Raw genomic sequence first — 21,818 nt, forward strand, 5'->3', positions numbered from 1 at the left:
CTTCTAAGTGGATAATGTTATTCAGGTTTGTATCTGCATTGGATTTGAAACAGATTTTATGCATGTAATTATTGTTGGGTTTTAAAAATTGTTTTATATGAAGTTTTTTGTATTTAGATTGCTTCTGTATCTGCAATTGCTTTAATACATGTTTTATTACACTATAAATTGCTTTGAGATGCCTCACTAGAAGAAATTCATGAATCCATGCCAAAGACGTAGCTGAGAATAAGATATTGCCCATATTATTCCAATACAAACCTTCCCATAACTTATTCAAAATTATCAACCCCAAATGAAAAGGCAGACAGGTCCATTTAAATGTCACCACTACACTGCAACAGCTTAGTGAACAAAAACAAAAATAGATTCCATACCTTTCCTTCTGAAACCCACACCAGCTGATTCTGCTGCTGCTGAATCGCTTCCTTAAGAGCTCCATACCAGCCATCGTTCATTGAATTCAAGTTAATAGTAGCTAAAAATAAGAATACAGAGTTTGAATGAGGTTTTGTCAAACAACGCCAAAACTATGGAAAATGGTGCTGTATCTGGGGCAGTAATGTCTTTGAATGCCAGCTGCTGGGAACTGCAGGTGGGCAGAGTGCCTTTGTGCTCAAGTCCGGCTTGCAGGCTTCCTATGGGCATCTAGTTGGCCACTGTAAGATGATGGTGCTGGATTAGACAGGCCATTGGCACGCAGAACCTGGAGACAAGAGCACTTCCCTCTCCTGTGGCTTCCAACAACTTGTACAGTGGAACTTCGGGTTGCGGATGTAATCCGTGACGGAGGCACGTCCGCAACCCGCTGTGTTCGTAACCTGCAGCGCTGCGTCTGCGCACGCATGTGATGCAATTTAGTGCTTCTGCGCATGCGGCGAAACCTGGAGGTAACCCTTTCCGGTACTTCCGGGTTTCCCGTGGTCTGCAACCTGAAAACATGTAACCCGAAGCGTTTGTAACCCGAGGTACCACTGTATACAGAAGCATTACAGCCTCCAGCTGTCGGGACAGAATACAGCCATCATGGCTAGTAACCATTATCCTCCATGAATTTGTCCAATCCCCTATTAAATTTTGTTGTAAGCACATAGTGAAAGAAAAAATAATGCATTGTTTCATTCATTCCCTCCCCATTCCCTCCTAAGCCGCCTTCTCCGTCCTGGTGCCCTCACCTGTGAAGAGGTGGTGGTTGTTTTTCCGTAGCTTGTGGGCCCTCTCATATAACTTTCTGGCACTTTTCCGGGATTCTGGGCAGAGCCTCATCCTCATAGTTTTTACGCCCTGCTTTGAATCAGGGTTCAAGAACACCACAATGGGATACCACTGTGCGTAATTCAGGCGGTCCACTGCATTTGGAGTGACATCTAATAAGGCGTGCTTGTCCTGAGAAACAGAAAAGATGGAACAAAGCCGTCAGACAACCCAGGAAAACAAGGGCTCTTGACCTGTTCTCTAAAGCCGCCTAAAAGTGCGCATCCTTAGGTTTCAAACTTGCCACCTTTAATCTAACTGATTCCACAAAAATCAATTATTTTAAACTATTTTCACATCTGCAGCTGTATTCAAGAGCAGAAAAATCAGAGGCAGGTAGAAGAGTCAATTACCAGGAAAGGGGAGGCAGGGGGAAGAGTGAAGCTGGACACCTTGAAGATTAATTCTGCAGTCAACAGAGAATACAAAGGCAGATATAGGAGGTCTGAAAATGTAAGGATTTTTGAGAAAGGTTGAACAGAACAATAAAACAGCAGATTGATTTTAAGCTTTGAGTCCATCTTCTTGTTTGAGCCTAACCATCATTATAGATATTTAAAATTTAGAGTTCTCTAAGACAAACACTAAGATGCGGGTTACTTTTTTCCAGATTGCTGTGTGAAATTCAATTCTATCTGAAGCATAGTTTATTAAGCAGGTCAAGGATTTAGTGTTGTAGGTCCTCAAAAATCTATACCATGCTTATCCTGCATATTTAGCAAGTGGACAGAAGAGGGGTTTTCTTTAACATTTAGCACAAGTGGCAGTTTAGTTCTTTCTGCAGAGAGGATTAGCTAGTCAATGAACATGCAAGCACACATGAGTAAAAAGCACTTTGGAAGGATACCATTTGCTGAACCTGGAAGGATACCACTGGCATTTTTCTTTGAAATTTACAAAGAACTACATTTGAACCTCATATGAAGGTCAGAGAACACCAAAAAGGAAGCAAGCAAGCGGGAAGCTGAGGTGCCAAATCCAAAGCTCAGCCAGGGGTTGCTGTAGCAAACTGGGAGCTCCAGGGTGCGGAAAGAGGAGGCTGATGGGAACTGTGGTCCAACACACCGGGAGGGCACCAGGCTGGGGAAGGGGGCAGGACAATTGCACAGGACCCGGCCACACAATTCTTGTCAGGATCTGGGGAGATGGGCACTTGGCAAGGATCTGTACAACGACCCCCACCACATGGCTGTGTGTGGCATTTCATCCTAGCATCATCATGGGTGAAACCACAGAAAGACAGCTTTCACACTGCAGCAGCAATGTCTGAATTACACCTTGCCATACCATGTCTTGCATTTCCCATACTTTCAGTAATTTGTGGCTAATGTGTTCCTTAAAATGGTTTTATCATCTTCTGTGTTCCTGCATGAAAGGCACTACAATACCTGTTGACCCAACAAGAAACATACAAATGAGCATTTACTCACTTACTCTGTCAATTATCTGTTTGATTGTGTGCAGACGAATAATGCCCGAACTACGCTGGTCTGTACCAGCATCCCTTGGTTCACTTTCTGTTAAAGAGAAAACAGTTAATCAACAGCTGTGGGTCAGTTACATGGAACATTTTTACTGACTGAAACAAGATTATCAAATTTCTTCTTTGAAAATCTTCTCCCTAGTTTTCAAACATCATTTCCCAAAGTCACTTCTTTCATGGTAAGGGCAGAACAGTATTGCCTATGCATTCTGGGGTGCTTAGCATAGGGCTGGGCAATATCAGCTTTTCAACATCATGGTGTATTGCCAGCCAAACATCATGGTTTGGCGATATACCGCAATGTTGAAAAAACAAGATTCAGTGGCCTCTGCCCGCAGGACACTGGGTAAAACTGGCCCAGCGCTCACCTCATGCAGCTTGTTTGTGCCGCTCAGCTGGGAGGAGGGACTGCCCCCCCCAGCTGAGACAGTCCTGGTGCTCTTGTTGCTCAGCAGGAGCACTGGGGCTGCTTTGGGCTGCTCAGCTGGGGGGAGGGAACCCTTTACCTGCTCACTGCAGGAAGCCGCAACCACACTCCCCTCAGCTGAGCAGTTTCACGGAGCCCCCACCACACCGCCGGCTTTAACTGCTTGACTGAGGCAAGGGCAGCTGCACACTCCTCAATCGAGCAGTTTAAAGACGCAGAGGGAGGAACAAGCTGTATCGGCGCCTCACCAATACAGCTTTTTTCTCCCTCCGCGCAGTATGAGGGCAAAGTGGGGTGTCAGCTTCTCTCAGTGATATATCACTGGTGAAACCACCACTGCTCGAGTCCCTCTATTGACTCCCTCCAGCAGCCTCTGCTAGTAGAGGGACTCAGGAGCGGTGGCGGATTCACCAGCAATATAGCACTGAGAGAAGCCGACACCACGGTCTGTTCCTCATACTGGTCCTGGGCAATAAGATGATATATCTCCCAGGTCTAGCTGAATGTGCAAGAAAACTATGGGAAACACACCAGCTTTACTCTGAACCACACAAATACACCACTCATCTTCTTGCAGAGACAGCTTGAGCTGCTGATTAACAGCTTGGTGGTGGAACACATGCTTTGTGTGCAGAAGGCCCTGTGTTCTTTTCCCAGCACCAGCACTTAAAAAGGAACAGGTATGGGGAAACACCTCTGTCAGAGAACCTAGTGCTGTTGGTTACAGTAGACCAGGTGTGGGGAGCTATGCCTCTCCTGACACTTTTGGACTCTAACTCCCATCAACCCCAGTCCACATGACAAATGGCCTGGGATGATGGGAGTTGAAGTCCAGCAACATCTGCAGAGCTGTTGGTTCTCTGGTAGTCAGCAGCAGGCAAGACTGTGAATGGTTTGACACAATAAAGCAGCGTTGTTTCCAATGTCAGAGCATTTACAACATCTAGATATTCATGTGTGTTATATTTTAAAAGTCTTTTCTGCCACATAAATGAGGAAGCCACTGATAATACAGACACCTCATTTAACCTGCTTGGGTGTTTCATCACCATTTAAATATTGGCATAAGAGAGCGCAAACTTCTCATCTATGCTCTCAAGTCATTGACTCCTCATATACAATGTGCCACCAGGATTGCATAATGCCCTCCGTGCTGAAATATGAGGGGCCCCATCAGCACTGGCATTCCACCGGCTCCTGAAGACACACCTGTTTAAGCAAGCACTGTCCTGAACTGACCTTGTGATTTTATTTTAAAAGGTTTTTTTAACTGTTCCAATAGTTATGCTTTTAAATGGCTTTATTGTATATTTTAATTAAGAATGCTTTAATTCCCCCATGGATTTGCTACTGTTTATTTTAATTATGTATTGATTTTAAAGTAATTAATGGCTTAGAAGCCATTTTGGCATATAAGTGGTAAACAGGTAAACAAATCAATCCTCTCTAATCCCAGGAATTGTTTTAAAACTTTGGTCTGCACCTGTAAGCAGGAGGGGTTTAGCTGGGAAAACAGGACGTAGAAGACAGGCAAGGTGCTTACTTGCAATCTGATAAATATCTGGTTCTTCTCTTGCCAGTTTCTCCCGTGCAACATCTGCAATTGGTCCAAAGATTGTTACAGGCCTGAGAAATCCAGCTGGAATTAAAGGGAAATCATAGTAAGTCTTCTTTAAACAAAAACCAAAAAAACTACCAATACATTCTTTGACAGCTTTGAGTGAGGATGGCTGTTTTTCATGCCAAGGGCTGCACTGACCCATGGCTAAACCTGTGCGGACACATGGCAAAGTGGGTGTGGCGGAAACACAAAAGTGGGTCTGGACAAATTTTTTTCTTTCAAAAGGCACATACTGGGGAGATCGGGGGGGGGGGGGCAATAACAGATTCACGGCAGGGGAGTATTGGGAGTAGTCAGTCATCTTTTAAATAATAATAATAATATTAATAATAATAATAACAACAACAACAACTGACAGTAATGTCAATATTAGTGTGCTACGAGTTCTTACATTTAAAGATGTTTACTTTTACAAAAAACACTAGCTGGCAGAAGAAGTGCTAGAAGTCAGCTGCTGTTTAGTAGGCACCGAAGTTATTTAATGTTAAGTGCCAATTAATGATGAAACAAGCTCTAGTTGATTACTGTAATCTTATGTGACCAAGTCCACCCAACCAAGCAGCCTTTTGTTTGGAAAGTGTCCCCTCTACCTGGGTCAGCCAATTATCCTGACTGTTTCTTGCAAGGGCGTTAGGAGGCTGTTCCCCCACTTTCCAACCTAAAGCCCTCTCTTGGCCTCGGCAGAGTTTGCTCACGGCATGCATGTGCTTGAATTCCTGCCATGGCTGCTACTGGGGCAGGTGAAACCAATCAACCATTCCCCACAAGGGCAATATAACAAGGCACCCAGGTGTTACACTGTCAGCACACATATGCCAACGTTATGAAGAGAATTAGGTGGTGGGGAAAACAGGCAAGCTTTTCTCTCAAAGCTTACCAAAGAAGGATCACACATTCAGAGCTGGTTCCATTATAGAGCCAAGGGGAATTTGTCCATTACTGAGGTATGAGCCACCAAACCTTTACAGTACACTTTTATAGGGAAAAGATGCAAGGCAGTGTCACAGAACAGGAGAAAGAAGGTTTGCCCTTCTGGGTTAGGAGTTTGAAACAATGGGTTGAAACAAAAACATCAGAAGGGCAAGCCATTTCTTTGGAAGATTGGAAAGGAAACATCACAGGCATTAGTTAGGTTGGGGACTGACCTAGGGAATAAAAGTGTTTACTTGAGCAAGCTGAGGTCTGGGATGAATGCAATCAGTTAGTGGAAATACTCTAAACCCACTCCTACACAACTAATCCCTTCTATTGTCCACATCTTCCAACTTTTCACTTCTGTCTGGCAAACAACCACAGCTGTTGGCTAAGGAGGGGACAGCAGCTCTAATGCTTGCTTTCATATTCCCTCCAAACTCCTTTTTCCTTTTGTATCATGTCCATTAGATTAAGAGTCTTGTAGGTAGAAACTTATCTTTTAATGTGTGTACACTGCTTAGAAACTTTCAGGCTCTTTAGAACTGCAGTTGTAATCACCATCACCATCACCATCACCATCACCACCACCATCACCATCTCTTCATGCTCTCTCCAACTGATCCTTCACCCTTATGTTAACGTTCTATATGCCAAGCCATTTCCTTTCCCCTCCTTCCAAACACAAACCCTGAACAATGTTAATCACAGTAACATTTCCATTTCCTTTGAACCCCCACCTTCTCGAAGAACAACTCTCTCATATGCAGGAAACTTGGTCTGAACTGGCTGGGCAGAAAGGTCCTCTCTGCTTTTCCTGAGGTTTCTTTTCGAGCTACGTAGGCCCCGAAACCTCCAGAAATCTGCACGGTCCCCACCAGCTGTCTTTGGAAGGGTGTACTGCACGCTAGCCAGCTGCTCAGCTCTGTGTGGAAGAAACAATGACAATGAACACTGAGACTGGGGGCAAACAGCAGCCTCACTGAGCTCCTAGACCTGAGTTTCCAAGGCTTTTCTGTGCATGTGCCAATTCACATACCAACTTTGGTTCCAGGCAAAGTAAAATGGTTAAATCCAAAAAAGATTCTGCTGTTTGCCCTATAGGTTGAAAGAGCTGCATGCATCTCCAGCATCTCCAATGCTTCATCTTCACACATTCAAAATACAGTTATGCTTATCAAGGGCAAATCTGTACCTTGCATATGTACTCTGAATTGCAGCTCTGGGAGCTTGAAGTTTGTAAATTGATGTTCTAAAGCAAAACTCTTAAATTAACTAGTCTGAAGTTTCAGCAATTCCATCCAAGAAGTTCAGCACAATGCAGGTTTACAAAAGCTTAGCCGTTCAGCCAAATAAACGCTTCTCCAAGAGCTATTCTGAAATACCTGTTTTTGTTGGGTATAATGCCTCTTTCCACCTCTTTGTGATTCTTGCCAATCCGAATAGCCAGCCAGGATCCAAGCTTGCCATTGTATAATGTATCCACCACTCGAAACACCTCTCCTTTGTTGAAGCTGAGCCCGTAGGGAGATTCCTTCTCGTATTCAAAATGAGTTCTTATATAAAATGAATCTCCTACATCTGACTCCACAATGCGCCGATAAACTGCAAGAATGGAATAAAAGCACAAACTTAATGCTTTCTAGCACTTACAGAAAACTATTATTGAATCAAAACAATAGATTTGAGAATAAGCTGAATTCTGTAGGTCAGAGTGGTGAACCTGTGGTTCCCCAAGTTGTTGCTAGCCTACATTTCCCATAATCCTTGACCACTGGTCATGCTGTCCAACAATATCTGGAGAGCCACAGGATCCCCATCCTACTGCAGATGGTTAAAAAACCTGAAAATGGCAAAAGGCATGATGGTTTTCAGCACTATCAGAATGTACTCGAGAACTAATTTGTATTGCAGTACCAGCATGTACCCATGGTCAGGGATGAACAAAGATCCCAAGTAAACATGCTTGGAACTCTTGAGACACTTCAATGCCAGGCGCACTGAATTGGGAGCACAACAAGGCTAATTTCTCGGGTGTGTTGCAATGTACCAATTCATTAAGCTACAGGAATAAACTGACAGGACTGAATTTTATTTATTTGCAAAAATGTCTATACTATTAGCATTAAGAAAAAATAATGTGTTGAACAGCATAAAATTAATAATGAAGTTATAAAACAAAATACAAAATACACCACAAATCAGGATCAGAAATACTCCAGTGCAAAATCAGAAAGCTAGAGTCCCCATTTTGAAGGAACTCAGGTGTAGATTATACTTAAACGTTCAGGTCTGCCAAGTGCATCATGGGGTTTATTAAGTAATGGGCTCTACCATTTTCCATTCCCACAAAGCCTGAAGTGTGCACACACCTGGTATAGGCAAGGAGTGTTGTAGCTTGGTTCTGTTTTGCTGCTGCCTACTACCTTGGACTAATTAATGCCAATGACTCAGACAAGAGTATTAGATTGCAGATACTGTAGCCTTTAAAAGAAGTGACCTGGATAAGGAAGCCCGACTGCTGCCAATCCACGGTGTTGGGGACAGCTCTCTTTTGATTATTATCCAAGAGAGTCTATCAAAATAGTTTTTGTCCTTTCATTAAAAGGCAGTTACTTACCATCCTTTTTCTTCTGTGCCAAAATTGTTACCTCTTCCCCTTTAGGGAGGTCAAGCAGAAACAGTACTGCTTCCTCTCTGATGATATTTGTGAAGTCTACGTTATTTACCTGGTGCAAAGCAACAGTTCAAAAAGTTACTACGCAGTTGACAGAACCCAAGTGTGCATCTAGACATTCTCTCTAGTTGCATTACTATGTTTGTATCTCGTAGCACATGGGCCATGAACTTTATAGTCTCTTTCTCCTAAAGCAAATCATGTTGAGAACTCTCCACAGCCAAACCTTAAGACCATCTTTGAATGCCCTGCTCTGGGTTCCTTTTTGGTAGTGGCATATTCCCTAGAAAGGCCTGCCTGGTACCTTCTTCGGGGTATTTTGGCACTAGGTGAAGAACTTCTGATGAATCCAGGCCTTTAAACTGCTATGCCAGAAGCGGTTTAGTCATGCTGACCGCATATCCTGGAAAACTGACTGTGGACAAACGCCGGCTCCCTCAGCCTGAAGCACCGCATCCCATAGCTGCTTTTGACTGGACTTAGCTGTCCAGGGGTCCTTTACCTTTACATTTCAGAAACCTAGCTTTATAAATTGTGTGCTACCTCCATGCAAGGATTATTTATTTTTTATTGTTTTATATTCTTAGTTTATACTTTACTATTTTCCTGCAAGCCACCCAGGGAATGTTTATTGATGGCGTGCTATATAAATCTACACCATCATCATCACCTTAATATTCAAGATTGCCACCTACCCTGAGAATCTGATCTCCTTCTTCCAAGCCTTCTTTGGCAGCAGGGCTATCCTCTAGAACACCAGCTACGAATATCCCGACATCATTGCCACCAGCCAGCCGCAAGCCCACACTGTCTCCTTTTTTGAATTTCACAAGCTTCATGCTTGGCCTGCACGGATTAGGAAATATTGTTTAATAACTGTCTCTTGCCAGCCCATCCCTCACCACAAAACCTTTACATTTCCAGTTTCTTTATGTATTCTGAAATGCTGTCAAAAGCCCTTCTATCCTAGCACCACCCATTTTCAGGCATCCTTTATGTTTGCACCTGTTTCAGGCAGTTATAAAATTAGGCTGTGTAACTTTCCAGGTGCAAAATGGAAACAGGCCACAGATTATGCTATTTTAAAAGACAGCTCATGATTACTTACTAGGAATGTGGGAGCTGTTTTGTTCTAGAGTACCTGGGAATCTGGTCTTGCCCAACCCTCTCCACTGAATGCCAGCTGCCTCCTTAAATCAGGATCCTGGGCCAACAATGGGTGCTTAAAATGTGGTGTGGAAGAAGAACAGCCATTTTACTTCCATTTCTCCCAAGAGGAACATAGGAAGCTGCCTTAAGCAGAGTGAGACTCTTTGTCCATCCTACTGTGCACAGGGCCTGCGAATGCTTCTCTCGGGTTTCAGACAGAGGACGTTCCTAGGCCTATCTGACGATGCTGGGGATTGAACGTGGGACCTTCTACATGCAAAGCTGCTGCTCTGCCACAGAGCTGTGATCCTTCTCCATCTTAGGTTTGCTTCACTTGCATGTTAACAGCTTGCTCACTGACGTGGCTTTGACACCATCATTGAGTGATGGTTTAGTGAGCAAGGGAGGGTTTGTCAGAAGTGCATAGGTCCTCTGTACACATTTATGTTTTGGATACATACATCTAAGCATGCAATGTGAACAAGATAAAACACTTGCATCATACAGGTATGCTCAATAAAGCCAGGATGGATTTCAGCTTCCTACAGAGTGTGATTTAGTGGAAGAACCAGCCTTGCTTCTACATAATGCGTGGAGTGACCATTAAAGGAAATCATGGCAACTGTAGCTAAGCAAACTGGGGGGAAGGGAGTCCTCCAGTATTGGAAGCACAAAAACTTCCTGATGAAACTGTAGGTTGAAGACACTGGCTCAGCAAACTGCAGCCACTAGGCCAGGTGCTGTTGGACTACAGCTCCCATCACCCCTGATCCCTGGGTCCTGCTAGCTAGGGATGATGGGAGTTGTAGTCCAAAAACAGCTGGGAACCCAAGTTTGAGAAACACTGTGCTAGGTGAGCCTGTGGCCCTCCATATTTTGCTGGACCACAACTTCTATCACTCCTCACCACTGGCCATGCTGTGTGGAACTCGCAGGAGCTGGAATCCAAGGCTCTCTGCAGAACCACAGATCCCCCCACCAGGCGGATCCGTCCGGGGCAGATACACAACTGACATTGCCCATGCTGATCTGGTGAAAGACAAGGAAAAGCAAGAGTTCCATTACCGAAGCATTCCATCTTCATGGGTTGAGTTTGGAAGAGGGCCATCGGATGGACTAACGGGTAAATCCACATCTGGCTGACCCGCCTGGGCATAGACTGGTTTTGGTTCTGTTTAGAAAGCACAAAAGAAGATTGAACAAAATGCATTTTAAAAGCACACACAAATACAGGTATGACTTGGCTTGCTCCTTTGCAAAATTCATTCAGATCCAATCTCGGGAAGAACAGGGGACAATAGAGTGCTTTTAAGTCCTCAGTTTGATCCTTTATAATTTTATCAAGATTTAACACATCTTTATTTCTGCCTCTAAGCTGTGCCTAAGGCAACGGTGGGGAGCCTCCAGACTGTCAGCCAAATAAGGCCTGCCAAACTTCTACACCCATCTGCCTTGTAGCTGACATCAGAGATGTATCATTAGGTGTGAGGCCGGTAAAGATACTGCTCCTTGCCAAAAGCAGGGGTCCAAAACATCTGGAGAGCATCAGGCTGGCAAATGCTGTTCTATACAATTATGTATTTAAGAGGACAGACTGGGAAGTAATACATTTATTTTTAATGTACTAGAATTTTTAATTTATAATGTACAGTATTTAATGTGGTTGCATAAAAAGCTGAATTATAGTTAAAGGATGTCTTAAACCCAAGATAGCAGGGAACCAGGTAAATATATTTCAGGAGTGCACAGAGGCATACGGCAAGGTATAGCAAAAAGCGATCCACTTCGAGCGGCATCATGCAGGAGAGAGATAAAGTTAAGTATTATCTGAACTGTACAATGAGATGTTTTTAAGTGCTGGGGGCAGGGAAGCAGTGGTGCTGGAACTATAGGTTTTAAACAGGAGGAATTAATATTTTTTTTTTTCAAATGGGGTAAGCCCAACTTGAGTTGCAGCTAATTAGAATAGAAGAAAAAAATCCGATTTTATATTTGAAGTCACGAGCACTTTTTAGAGGGCAGGCAGCAGCCTAGGAGGGCCTTCTCAGTGGTGGCCCCTAAGCTATGAAACTCCCTCCTCACAGTGGTGTGCCTGGCCTCTTCATTACGCAGCTTCTGGAGAATGAGGAAGACACACTTCTTTACCTGGCCTATTGACACTTGAGGTGTATGTTTTTAGGACCACTTTTTATTGTTTTAAACTGCTTTTTAATGTTGTGTTTTAATCTTGTAACCTGTCCTGGGGACCTTAGGAAAAGGATGGGAAGTAAGTAAGTAAGTAAGTAAATAAATAAATAAAAACCTCAACTGCTGCAGTACGGTAGTATAGCTATACATACCAGGGGTTGCAACACTTGATAAATTAAACTGATCTATTTTTACAACTGTTGATCAACTAAAAGCATGACCTGATTGATCAAGCAGATTTATTTTTTTAAAGTCTGTATACTTAAAAACCTGTACCTGATAAAGACCATCTTAGGAGAGGCATAGGATGCTACTGCCTTATAGAAATCCAGACAGCTGGTCCATCAGACCGAACGTTCTCAGCCCTAACCTGGAGATGGAACCTGGCATGTTCTGCATGCAAAGCAGATGCTCTACCCCTGAGGTGCAGCCCTTCACCCTTTCTCTACCCCATGAAGGAATGCCTCAAAGATGCAGGTCATCTAAAAATGCTGAGTATGTTTTTGCTTCAGAATGATTGCTTAACCTCACATGCAGACTGAATTGGTTTAAAACACAGGTGACTGAAGAAATCCTAGTCAATTTAACCAGGAAGTAGCCTTAATACTTGCCAGGAAGTGGCGGAGTCTGCTTATCATTTCTCTCCGTTACAGATTCTTCCAGTGATTTGGAAATTGTGGGTTCCTCTACATTTTTCACAGGTGTGGAGACTGCTCCTGGCTTTGCTATTCTTTCATCATCTCTACTTCGGAGACTAAATCAAGAAAAAACAAAACTTCATTTAAAAATCTTCAACAGTAATTCCACCAAGGAAATCTAGAGAATCAAGTCGTTGTAGATTACACCCGTCATAAAAATAGTATGCAGGTGACATTGCTCTGAGGATTTCCTGTGGAAATGTCTAGCACAGATTAGGCGAGATCCTCAGAGATGCCGGCACTAATTGCTACAGACCCCCTCACTTTGGCAAACCTGTTTCACTCCAAATGTTTCTGGGATCTAATTCCCAACAGCCCCAGACAGCATGGTCAGTGGGTCAGGGATGGTGGAAATTGTTGTTCAGCGGCATCTGGAGCTCCCCCCCCCCACCTCCCGCCCAGGTTCCCCACTGCTGGGTTAAGGAGACAGAGTCAAGGGGGCTGGGAAATGGCTCCTGTGAGGGAAGCTGGAACTCTGCAGGCTCACTCAGCCACAAAGCTCTCTGGGTGACCCTGGAGCAGGCTTGTCTCTCAAGCCCAGCTTACATCACAGGATTGTGTTAGGAAAAATGGGAGAAACTCTGTTCTCCTTTGGAGGATATACAGAACAAACCATTTTTAGAAAGTCACACAGATTTACTTCCCACCCCCTGCCAAACCTAACTTAGATATAATGAATAACTAAATAAGAGAAAACAATACTTGTTTTGATATGCTGATACAATTGTCCCCCACCATAAAGCACTAGCAAATTTCCCGAAAGGAGAGACAAAGTGCTTTCTTTGCCACCATGCAATCAATCTGCTACAGCTAGATGGCACCGCTGCCTCAATATCCACACTGCAAACAGCAATAAGTCATTGGTTGGATGGCCGTGCCTGAAGTCAAGCACAGCTTTTGTAAACACAGCAGTTTTTCTGAAGAGGAACAGAGCTGCCACCAAGTTATTAATAATAAACTGTATCATCATCATCATCCTCATCCTCATCATGCACGGTGGGGAGGCATTCAAATACTAAGCACCAATTATTTGATTTGACGTTTAAAGAACCCAAAGACTATGCGACAATGTTATTAATACTGTATACACATTGAAGAAAAAGCACTTCATGCAGGAACGCCTTGCGATTTTGAAAACAAATGCTAAATGCTTAACAGCTAGAAGAAGTGATGTTTATAGGCAAAATCCATTATAATAAACACAAGGAAATACAAAAACCACAGCACAATGTTGTGGTCACTTCCTCTTCCACAGTTTGCAGTTAAACATACTGGGGTCCCAGCCCCATCCTGCTGCATGGTTCTTTGCTCAAACCCCACATTGCTACTGCTCTTGAAGCAGGGACACACATAGCACGACAACATCATTACAAAAGTAAGCTTTGTCACATTGATTGGGGGACTGCAGGGGGGGCACAAACATCATCTACCCCAGGGCTGCATTTCTGAACGGTCCTCATTCTTTTTGCTGCATGTGGTTCCACTGGAGAAACTGCACATATAATTATTGTAGCTACTGAAATCTGAAAGGAGGACCCAACATCTGACTCCCAACTCCCTCTCCAACCCAACCATCTAATTTTTGGACTTCAGCTTGCTTTACGCAAAACACACAAAGCTGCCTTAGAGATGAATCCCACAACTAGTCTACCAAGCTCAGCATTTATTCACCTTTTTTTTGTTTCTTAAGCATATACCACAATGGAACCCGAGGTTCCCAGGAGGTCTCCTATCCAAGCATTGAGCAGACTCAGACCTGTTTAGCTTCAGCAAAGTGGTAGTCTCTAGTTCCTTCAGATAAATCTTCTGATTTGTGGTGGATCTCAAAGAAAGGAGGTTGGGTGTCTTTCCAGGCCTGCTTAAAATACTATCTTGGCTGTTGGAAGTAGGGAGGTGAACCTGGCTGCTTGAAAATGGGAGAGGCTACAGCCCTCTCCCATGGGCAAGCCTATCCTTTAATCTAGAACATTTGTCTTCAGGTTGTGTGCTAGAACCCACACAAACCTAAAAAGGGAGTCATGCCAATGGGTTCACTGCATTTGCTTGCTTGTTTCAGCTGATGCAATGGAGGCCTGGGCTCCCTTATCTTTAATGCAGAAGAATGGTTGAAGATCACTAACCGAAAAGGGACCCAGAGCATCTCTCAGGTGGTGAGATTTGGTCTACTGACTGTAGGCTGCCAAACCTTACCTTGCAACCATGCACTCTTCCAGGTTTGGCTGGGTTGCTTGCTTCCCAGGTGAAAGTGTGATGGCTGCTGTCCTTAAGCTGTGCATCTAAGTGATTTCTTAAAATATTGAAGCATGAAGTACTGCTTTGTCTAACAGTACTTTATCGACCTCAGCCTCTTCTCTTCCACCCACCTCTTCACAGCCTCGTAATTATTTGATGTTATTTATGTGAATGACATTTAGGAAGTCATGACTTCACAGTCCATTTGCTTTCATACCTTCAATCTGACAATGTCACAGAGAGGAAGTGCATCGCAGGACTGCCGGAAAGCAGACACCCAGATACCAACAGTAAGAACCTTCCACAAAGGAATGAATGGGAAGCAGCTGACAGTTCCTGTACATCACTGGCAGCTCCATGCATCTAACTGCAAACCACGGTTTGGCTACTTGTGCCTGAACTTGGGGCTCACTCTTTCCCCCTCAGCCACTGCACACTTCCAATTCTCTCCCTCATTTCCTTGCTCTCACGTAAACCATAATTTTGTTGTGACAGGAAAGCAAAGCAAAATATAGTCTGTACCCCAGTTCAGATGTTAATGACTAACTGTGATGTGCACAAACAAAGGAAGTGAAGGAGGGAAATGAGATGTTCGGCTGCACCCATTCGTGAACTAAGCCACTGTGCCGCTTAGAAACATACGTTGAGGCTGGAAAGTTCATTTTTTAAAGCCCCACCATGCATATTGTCAGGGGTTTAGGAGCAGAGGCAAGGGCAAGGGAGGAAACAGAGAGCGAAGGGGAGGAGGCAGAAGAAAAGATGAGTGATGACGACGACCCGAGATCTCCGAGTCTTTCCAGTGAATCAGAGGATTCACAGAAAGGAGCACCAGTGGCCAGGGCAAGGGGGGAGTCTAGGGGGGCACCCCAGGAAGATAGAGCCAGAGGGGACTCAGAGGAGAGCAGTTGGAAATCGGGACCAGCGTCACCGCCAGAGAGCAGGGAAGAGGAAGGGAGCCAGGGGGCAAGCGCTGGCAGCTCACCACAGGAGGGAGGGCACGAGTCAGGAGTGGCCACACCTCCATCGGGGAGCGAAGAAACGGTTAAGCGGAAAGTGGAAGGTTGGGCGCGCGCGCCAAGTTCAAATGCAGAGGAAGGCGGCGCAGTAAGCAGCCCGGAAAGGGAGCCAGGTCCTAAAGCCCGGCGCAAGGAGACAGGAGGGTCCGGGGGGTCAGCGTCAGAAGAATCCCGGAAGGAAGAGACCCCGGGGGGTAGAGGGACCCAGAGGAGGACAGTCAGGCGGAAAAGGTGGAGCCGGGCTAGGATATTAAGTTGGTGCACACGGGGCGGAGACTCAGACGGAGCTTCGCCGATCTAGCTACTAGACGTAGAGTTGCACGCAGCAGCGTGAGAATGGAAACTGTAACTCAATAAAGACTTTTACTTAATGATCGCTGGCTAGCGTGATCCTCTGTGAGCTAGGATCTTCAAGCAGCTCTGACACATATGCTTTGAAAATTTCATTTTTCTTTTAATGTCATGGTTTTTACGGCCTTTGGCTACAACAGTAAGAATGACTGAGGTAAATTAAGGAACAAGATGGTAGACTCTTGCAGGTAAACAGTACTAGAATAGTGGTTCAATTCCTTCCCAAATGCACTGGACAAGGAAGCCCCAAATCTGAAAGGCAAGGTATAGCTTTCAACAAGGAAAATAAAGATGCAGTCAAAGTCCCCCCCCAATGCAAGAATGGCAGCTCATCCCAATTTTTTGAACTTTCTAGTAAGCATTCAGCTTTCCCAGTTTTTAAGATACATGAAGTGTCTTGACACTCTCATTGTTCCTAGGTGACAGAATGCTGTTAAAAATTACAGCTGCATTTCCCATGAGTCATCAAAGGTGTTATTTCGCTGTGTATGTGTTCTGCCAGTATTGCTTTTACTTCTAACATCTGTGCTGTGTCAGGAAGGGTTTTTTTTATATATAAAAAGGATGCTTAATGCTGCAGCATTTTAAAATAACGTTCAGTCACAAAAAGTGAAGTCAGCTTCATGTTTGTTTCATCAGTGGCAGCTCACTTCTTAACAAATTTCCGTCCTGCCAATCAAATGCACACAATTCAGACACACAACACTCCCCATTTAATCCTTGTATGCTCCCAGTGTCACAAGAATGTGAATGGCACCTGAGCCCTGTCCACAAGAACACTTTCTGCCTCTTTCATAAGCCTGTGTGAAGCCTCACGGGTGCTGGTGGGCAAAAGCTCTTTTACTGGAGGAGATGGTTTCCAAAAAATGGTTCTGCCACAGATGATAATTCTGAACACCCACAAGAACTGCCTTCCCCAAGACAAGCCACCTAGCCCAGCTTCGTGTCTCCAGCAGTAGAGAGCTAGATGCCAATTTCTAATAAAGCACCTAAATAGAGCAAAAAGCTGAAAGGAATCAAGACAGATGAAGAGACTTAAAAAATATTTCAGTTTTATAGCTCACCTTCTGAAATGGATAACAACTCAAATATCAAATTAAAAAATACTGAACAATCCTGAACACAGAATTTTTACAGCACAAAAACACAGCTCTGCAATTGCAGCAATTACCAATAAACCATGGTTATCAGTATCTCTACAAATGAGTCTCAGATCAAGTCTAAAAAGCTATCTCTAGATGCCTGTCTCAGGCCTTTGAAGGTAAGAGTCCATTAAAGCCAGAAGACAGGAAGGGGACAAGGCTGAGGCTCACAAACAGCACCCAGGGACTACCCCACTGCCCGCTCATTTATTAGAATATTTGTATAGTTGTATCATTAAAAATGTCAGTGCTGTTTGCAGCAATAAAAAAATAAAACCATAAAAATTTAAAAACCGACATCAATTAACCACTGTGGAATGATGTATTCTTAATTGCTGGCACAGGTCTGGCAGAATAGAAATCTTTTCAGCAGGCACTTAAAAAGGGCGGCATTAGAATCCAACAGCCGCTTGTTAAACACATAATAAATGTCACAGCAAAGTGATGTTGTAACACCACCAACCAAGTGTGAGCTAAGCAGACTGCCTCGGATAGGGAGTTTCACAACCTTGGCATTGCTACCCTCTTGTGCTTTAAAACCAGGTGAATCTCTCAAGATGGTGGAGCAAGGAGATGGCAGTGACCATTTTAAGAACATCCAATTGATGTGCAATCGTGGATGCAGGGGTCCTTTGGGGCCCAGAAGACGGTGTAACCGGGGCAGGGCATAACAGGGGGGCACGCTTACAGGCGCTCCACCGACGCATGTGGGAGCTGGGAAAGGGGGGTTGGACCTTAACTGTAGAGCCAGGGGCCCTCCAGGTGCTGTCAGACTTCAACTCCCACAATTCCTACTTGCCATGTTGGCGGGGGTGACATCTGGAGGCCACAGGCTCCCCATCCCTGCCACAGAAGACTTTCAAAGTAACACCTAGCACCTAGAACTGGGTCCAGATACGAATCGCAAAAGAAATGGGTGGGAAATGAATCTGCAATATTAAAACATGAAATACTCGCCAAATGGCCATTTCCACCTTTAATCTGGGGAATGGTTTGTGTTAGCCCCCCCACAAAAGCAAGCACATGTGTTTGAGTGTACAAGTCAAAACAGAGATTGTATACAAGCACAAACCTGAAATCTCCTCCCTCTCAGGCTACATACAGAAGCGTCATTACTCACTCCTGTCTCGCTTGGGCTAACCAGAGCAAGTCAGACACAAACAAACAATGCAAAATTCAGGCAGTTTAACATTTTGTAGGTAGGTTATGCCTGTGGCGTCAAGCCTCTGGATTCCATTAATTGCTGCACCATGCAACCACATAGCTGGCCTGCCATGCACCTAAATACTGCACACATATTCCCAAGCGTCTAGTCTAGTATTTTGTTTAACAAGCTGATTTAAAATAGTACAAGGCTACCATCACCTGCCATTGCTGGGCTGCTGTGGAGAATGTCTGGAATGGTCTGAAGGCTCTGACCTCTGGTCAGGAGATCGTGAACGACTGCGGCGGGGCCTGTCATGTGATCGGTTGGAATGATCGGATGCCAGCGACTGAATTTCTGAAATGTCTGTTAAATAAAAGTTGTTTTTTCCATGAAATGATTTATAAAAAATGATGACATGACCTGCCCAAAAATGGATATAAGGTTTTGCAGAACTTATTATATGAAGTGTATTGGACCATCTACACCCCCCATCACTTGTACTGGCTAAATTTGCATATAATGCTAAGCCATGGTGTGGGCGTGTTTAACCATGGTTTCAACAAACCACAAGTTGCCTCACAGGCTTCCTTCTTCAAAGCTTTGTCTGCTTCCCAGCTGCTCTTGCCTGGTGCTTCTGCAGCTTGGCAAGCATCTGGTGTGGGATGGCCAGGGATACTCTAGTTAAGCGAGACTGTTGCGTTAGAACGTAAATGCTAAACTGTAGTTAAAGTAAGTGACCACTCATAAGCCAACAACAAACCATGGCTTCACACTGTGGTTTGTTTGGCAGAAATCAGGCAATGGTTCGTCTGCTGGGCTGTGTTCAGATGTTCAAATAAGCCACTTGTTGGTGAAACAAACCATGGCTTTGCATTATGTGTGAACTATAATTCTACTTGTGCAATACTGAGAAACCACTGATATATATTTTTAAAGGCATGCAATTCTAATGACCAATGTTTGTACAAGCTCAAAAACCCACCCCATCTCCCTTGTCTAAATACACACTCCGAGTCTTGATACATTTAACATTTTACATCTTTGTGGAACTGGAATATAACAACAACCCTGTTTCTACCTTTAAAGACAAACAGACCCATACTCACCATCTCTTTCTGAAGCATTGACTGAGTGAATACTATCAGAAAGATCTGGGACATTCAGCAAAGTAGCTCGTTCATCCCTTTGAACCACCATCTTCAACTTGCCCTTTGACCTTTCTATTAGGGTCTTGGCATCTGTCAATGACATATTTTCTGTGACTGTTCCGTTTATCTGCAACAGAGCAAAAGGACTACTGATAGGAACCGAACAGAAAGTCAGCAGTTTCGCCTTGATGGCAACTTTGAAGACTAGAAGGAAAGGAAGGAAGAGACAAGACAGACAGACAAAAGCCTGATTGCTCACTCTGGCTGTGGTGGCATTTGACCAAGTCATACTCAGAACAGACCCTTAGAAATAAATGAACTTAAGTCCACTGATGGGTATGCTTTGAACATGTCTTCATTGGATACCACATTACAGAGATGATGTGACTTGTGCTGGGTTGGAGGGGAGATGGGTGCAGTTTAAATACTCAATCTAGGGCACCAGCCAAAGGGTAGGAAACTACACACCTGGTTTATGGAAATCACAATCACGCTTTGAAGCTTAACATAATCATTGCATTTGAGTACCTTAAAACACCTATAGAAGGAATTACTGTAATTGCGTGACTCAAACACCAAAGGAATGGGAGAACCCACTCCAGTGCCATAATTATGTCAATGGGATTCAGAGATTTGTCAATGATTTACACTGAATAGTCTGCAAGGGACTAAGGGCCAAGATGATTTAGCTCCTCAAGCTCTTGTCCAAAGCAAGGTTGCCTACAGGCAGTTCAGTCTTCCACATGTGGAACATCCCTACTGTGCTCTACAAGGGCTTGGCAAATGGTCCCCAACACTAGCCTTTTGCTGCCATGACTTGGCAGACAATGACATTTTGCTATATACCAGCCTTTGCCAAATGGGAAACCTCCAGGTGTTTTGGACTACAACTCCCATTGATCCTGGCCAGCACAGCTGTGCTAGTTGCAGGTTGATATACAGGAGCTTACATTCACCCTCTTTTTAATCTTCTGCTCCAGTGAATCAGGATTGGTCCCTTTAAAACCATCAAGTTACCGGGAAACCGGGTGTGTAAAAGTGTTCTCTCCTTCATCAAACAAAAAGAAAAAGAAGGAGGGCCACATTTACTGTACCTTCAGTACGACGTCACCTTCCTGAATATTGCCATCTCTTGCTGCCAGACTGTCTTGGGATATTTCTTTCACAAATATGTGGCTGGCTAGGCGCAATCCATATTCTGTTTCGAATAAAAAGAAAATAAATGCAAACCTGTTGTTAACAAGCATTTTCAGGGTCCACCACCACTGCTCCCATAAATTCAATCTTTCTTGGCCCCAAGAATTCCCAAACGGTTTGCTGGGACACAGAGAGAGTGTTGCCAGGAAATAAGAGACAGTAAGTATAGCTTAATGTTTTCAAGTCAGCAGGCTGGAAGTGGTGACTCCTTTGGAAGCGGGGCGAGGAAAGTCCTTCACAACACTGATTCCCTGCCCCTACCCTGTGCCAACATACGGGAAGAGTCAAGGATGTATTGGGGTTTCCTGATGCAGCCCACACTACAGCTAAAAGGTGGGGACCCCATAAGCATTGCTATGGCTCAGAAAGCATAAGCCCATCCCTGACCTTAACTAAAAGCATGACTACCTGAGCTTTTCTGCAGGTGGCTTGTTTAGCCCATTAATGTTTTCTCAGGCTGGCAGAGGTTCTCCAGGGTTTCAGGCACAGAAGCAGCGGCATGCAGTGACATTTTTCATTGCAAAAGGGGGTTGGACTAGATGACGCTTGTGGTCCTTTCCAACTGTATGTTGCTAAGAGTCTCCATGCATACCTTGCCATTGGTACTGTGGGGATAGCAAAACTGGCCTGCCTTGCAAGGCTGCTGCACAGATTATGAGAATGTTTGCACCTGAGGCCCTTCATACACACAGTGTTGTGCTCATTTTCATTCAGAAAGGCTCTCCCCATAAATGTGAACTCTCTAGTGGGCTTGCAGCTCCTTAAAATCCATTCAGGCTTTTCCAGCCATTGATAAAAGGCCTTCCCCCCTCAGCTTTCACCCCTCAATGTGTGTGCGCCCACACAACTGCGCCACTGCTTTTCTTCAAGTATTTCTTTGATTGCCATTAGAATGTAATGTTTGTATTCAAAGAATGTCTTCCTTTGTTAAAAAGTGGGGGAGGATTTAAGCAACCTTTACATTCCCAGTGGCTACAGACACAAAGAGCTCCTTGGGGATACCAAAGAGCAATTGCCTGTCAACCTTCTCAATAAATGTAAAAACCTGGATGCTGGAGCCTTGCTGCCTCTTTGTGGGAAGGGGGCAGGAAGGCTCTTGGACCCCGAAGGAGCATTTCACACCCCCCCAAGGTGCTCGGCCTGAGATGGGCTGGGAGCACTAACCCTAACCTGCCTG

At 44.3% G+C, this 21,818-nt stretch overlaps 1 protein-coding gene across 16 annotated transcripts in view; it reads right to left on the reverse strand.

Annotated features, from left to right (window-relative positions):
- Positions 1–21,818, reverse strand: part of TJP1 (tight junction protein 1) — a 338,860-nt gene that overhangs the window by 25,719 nt on the left and 291,323 nt on the right. For all 16 annotated transcript variants that reach the window (XM_083475513.1, XM_083475512.1, XM_083475511.1 and 13 more), the window contains 13 exons: positions 20,539–20,642; positions 19,403–19,571; positions 18,515–18,659; positions 12,322–12,464; positions 10,589–10,694; positions 9,070–9,220; positions 8,318–8,426; positions 7,083–7,302; positions 6,438–6,622; positions 4,708–4,803; positions 2,689–2,771; positions 1,176–1,386; positions 378–478 (listed from right to left, as the gene is read on the reverse strand). In XM_083475513.1, the coding sequence (XP_083331639.1) occupies positions 378–478; positions 1,176–1,386; positions 2,689–2,771; positions 4,708–4,803; positions 6,438–6,622; positions 7,083–7,302; positions 8,318–8,426; positions 9,070–9,220; positions 10,589–10,694; positions 12,322–12,464; positions 18,515–18,659; positions 19,403–19,571; positions 20,539–20,642 (1,823 nt within the window). The remainder of the gene's footprint in view (positions 1–377; positions 479–1,175; positions 1,387–2,688; positions 2,772–4,707; positions 4,804–6,437; positions 6,623–7,082; positions 7,303–8,317; positions 8,427–9,069; positions 9,221–10,588; positions 10,695–12,321; positions 12,465–18,514; positions 18,660–19,402; positions 19,572–20,538; positions 20,643–21,818) is intronic.

The sequence above is a fragment of the Podarcis liolepis genome (genome assembly GCF_965112155.1).
Source record: "Podarcis liolepis genome assembly, chromosome: 14".
NCBI lineage: Eukaryota > Metazoa > Chordata > Lepidosauria > Squamata > Lacertidae > Podarcis > Podarcis liolepis.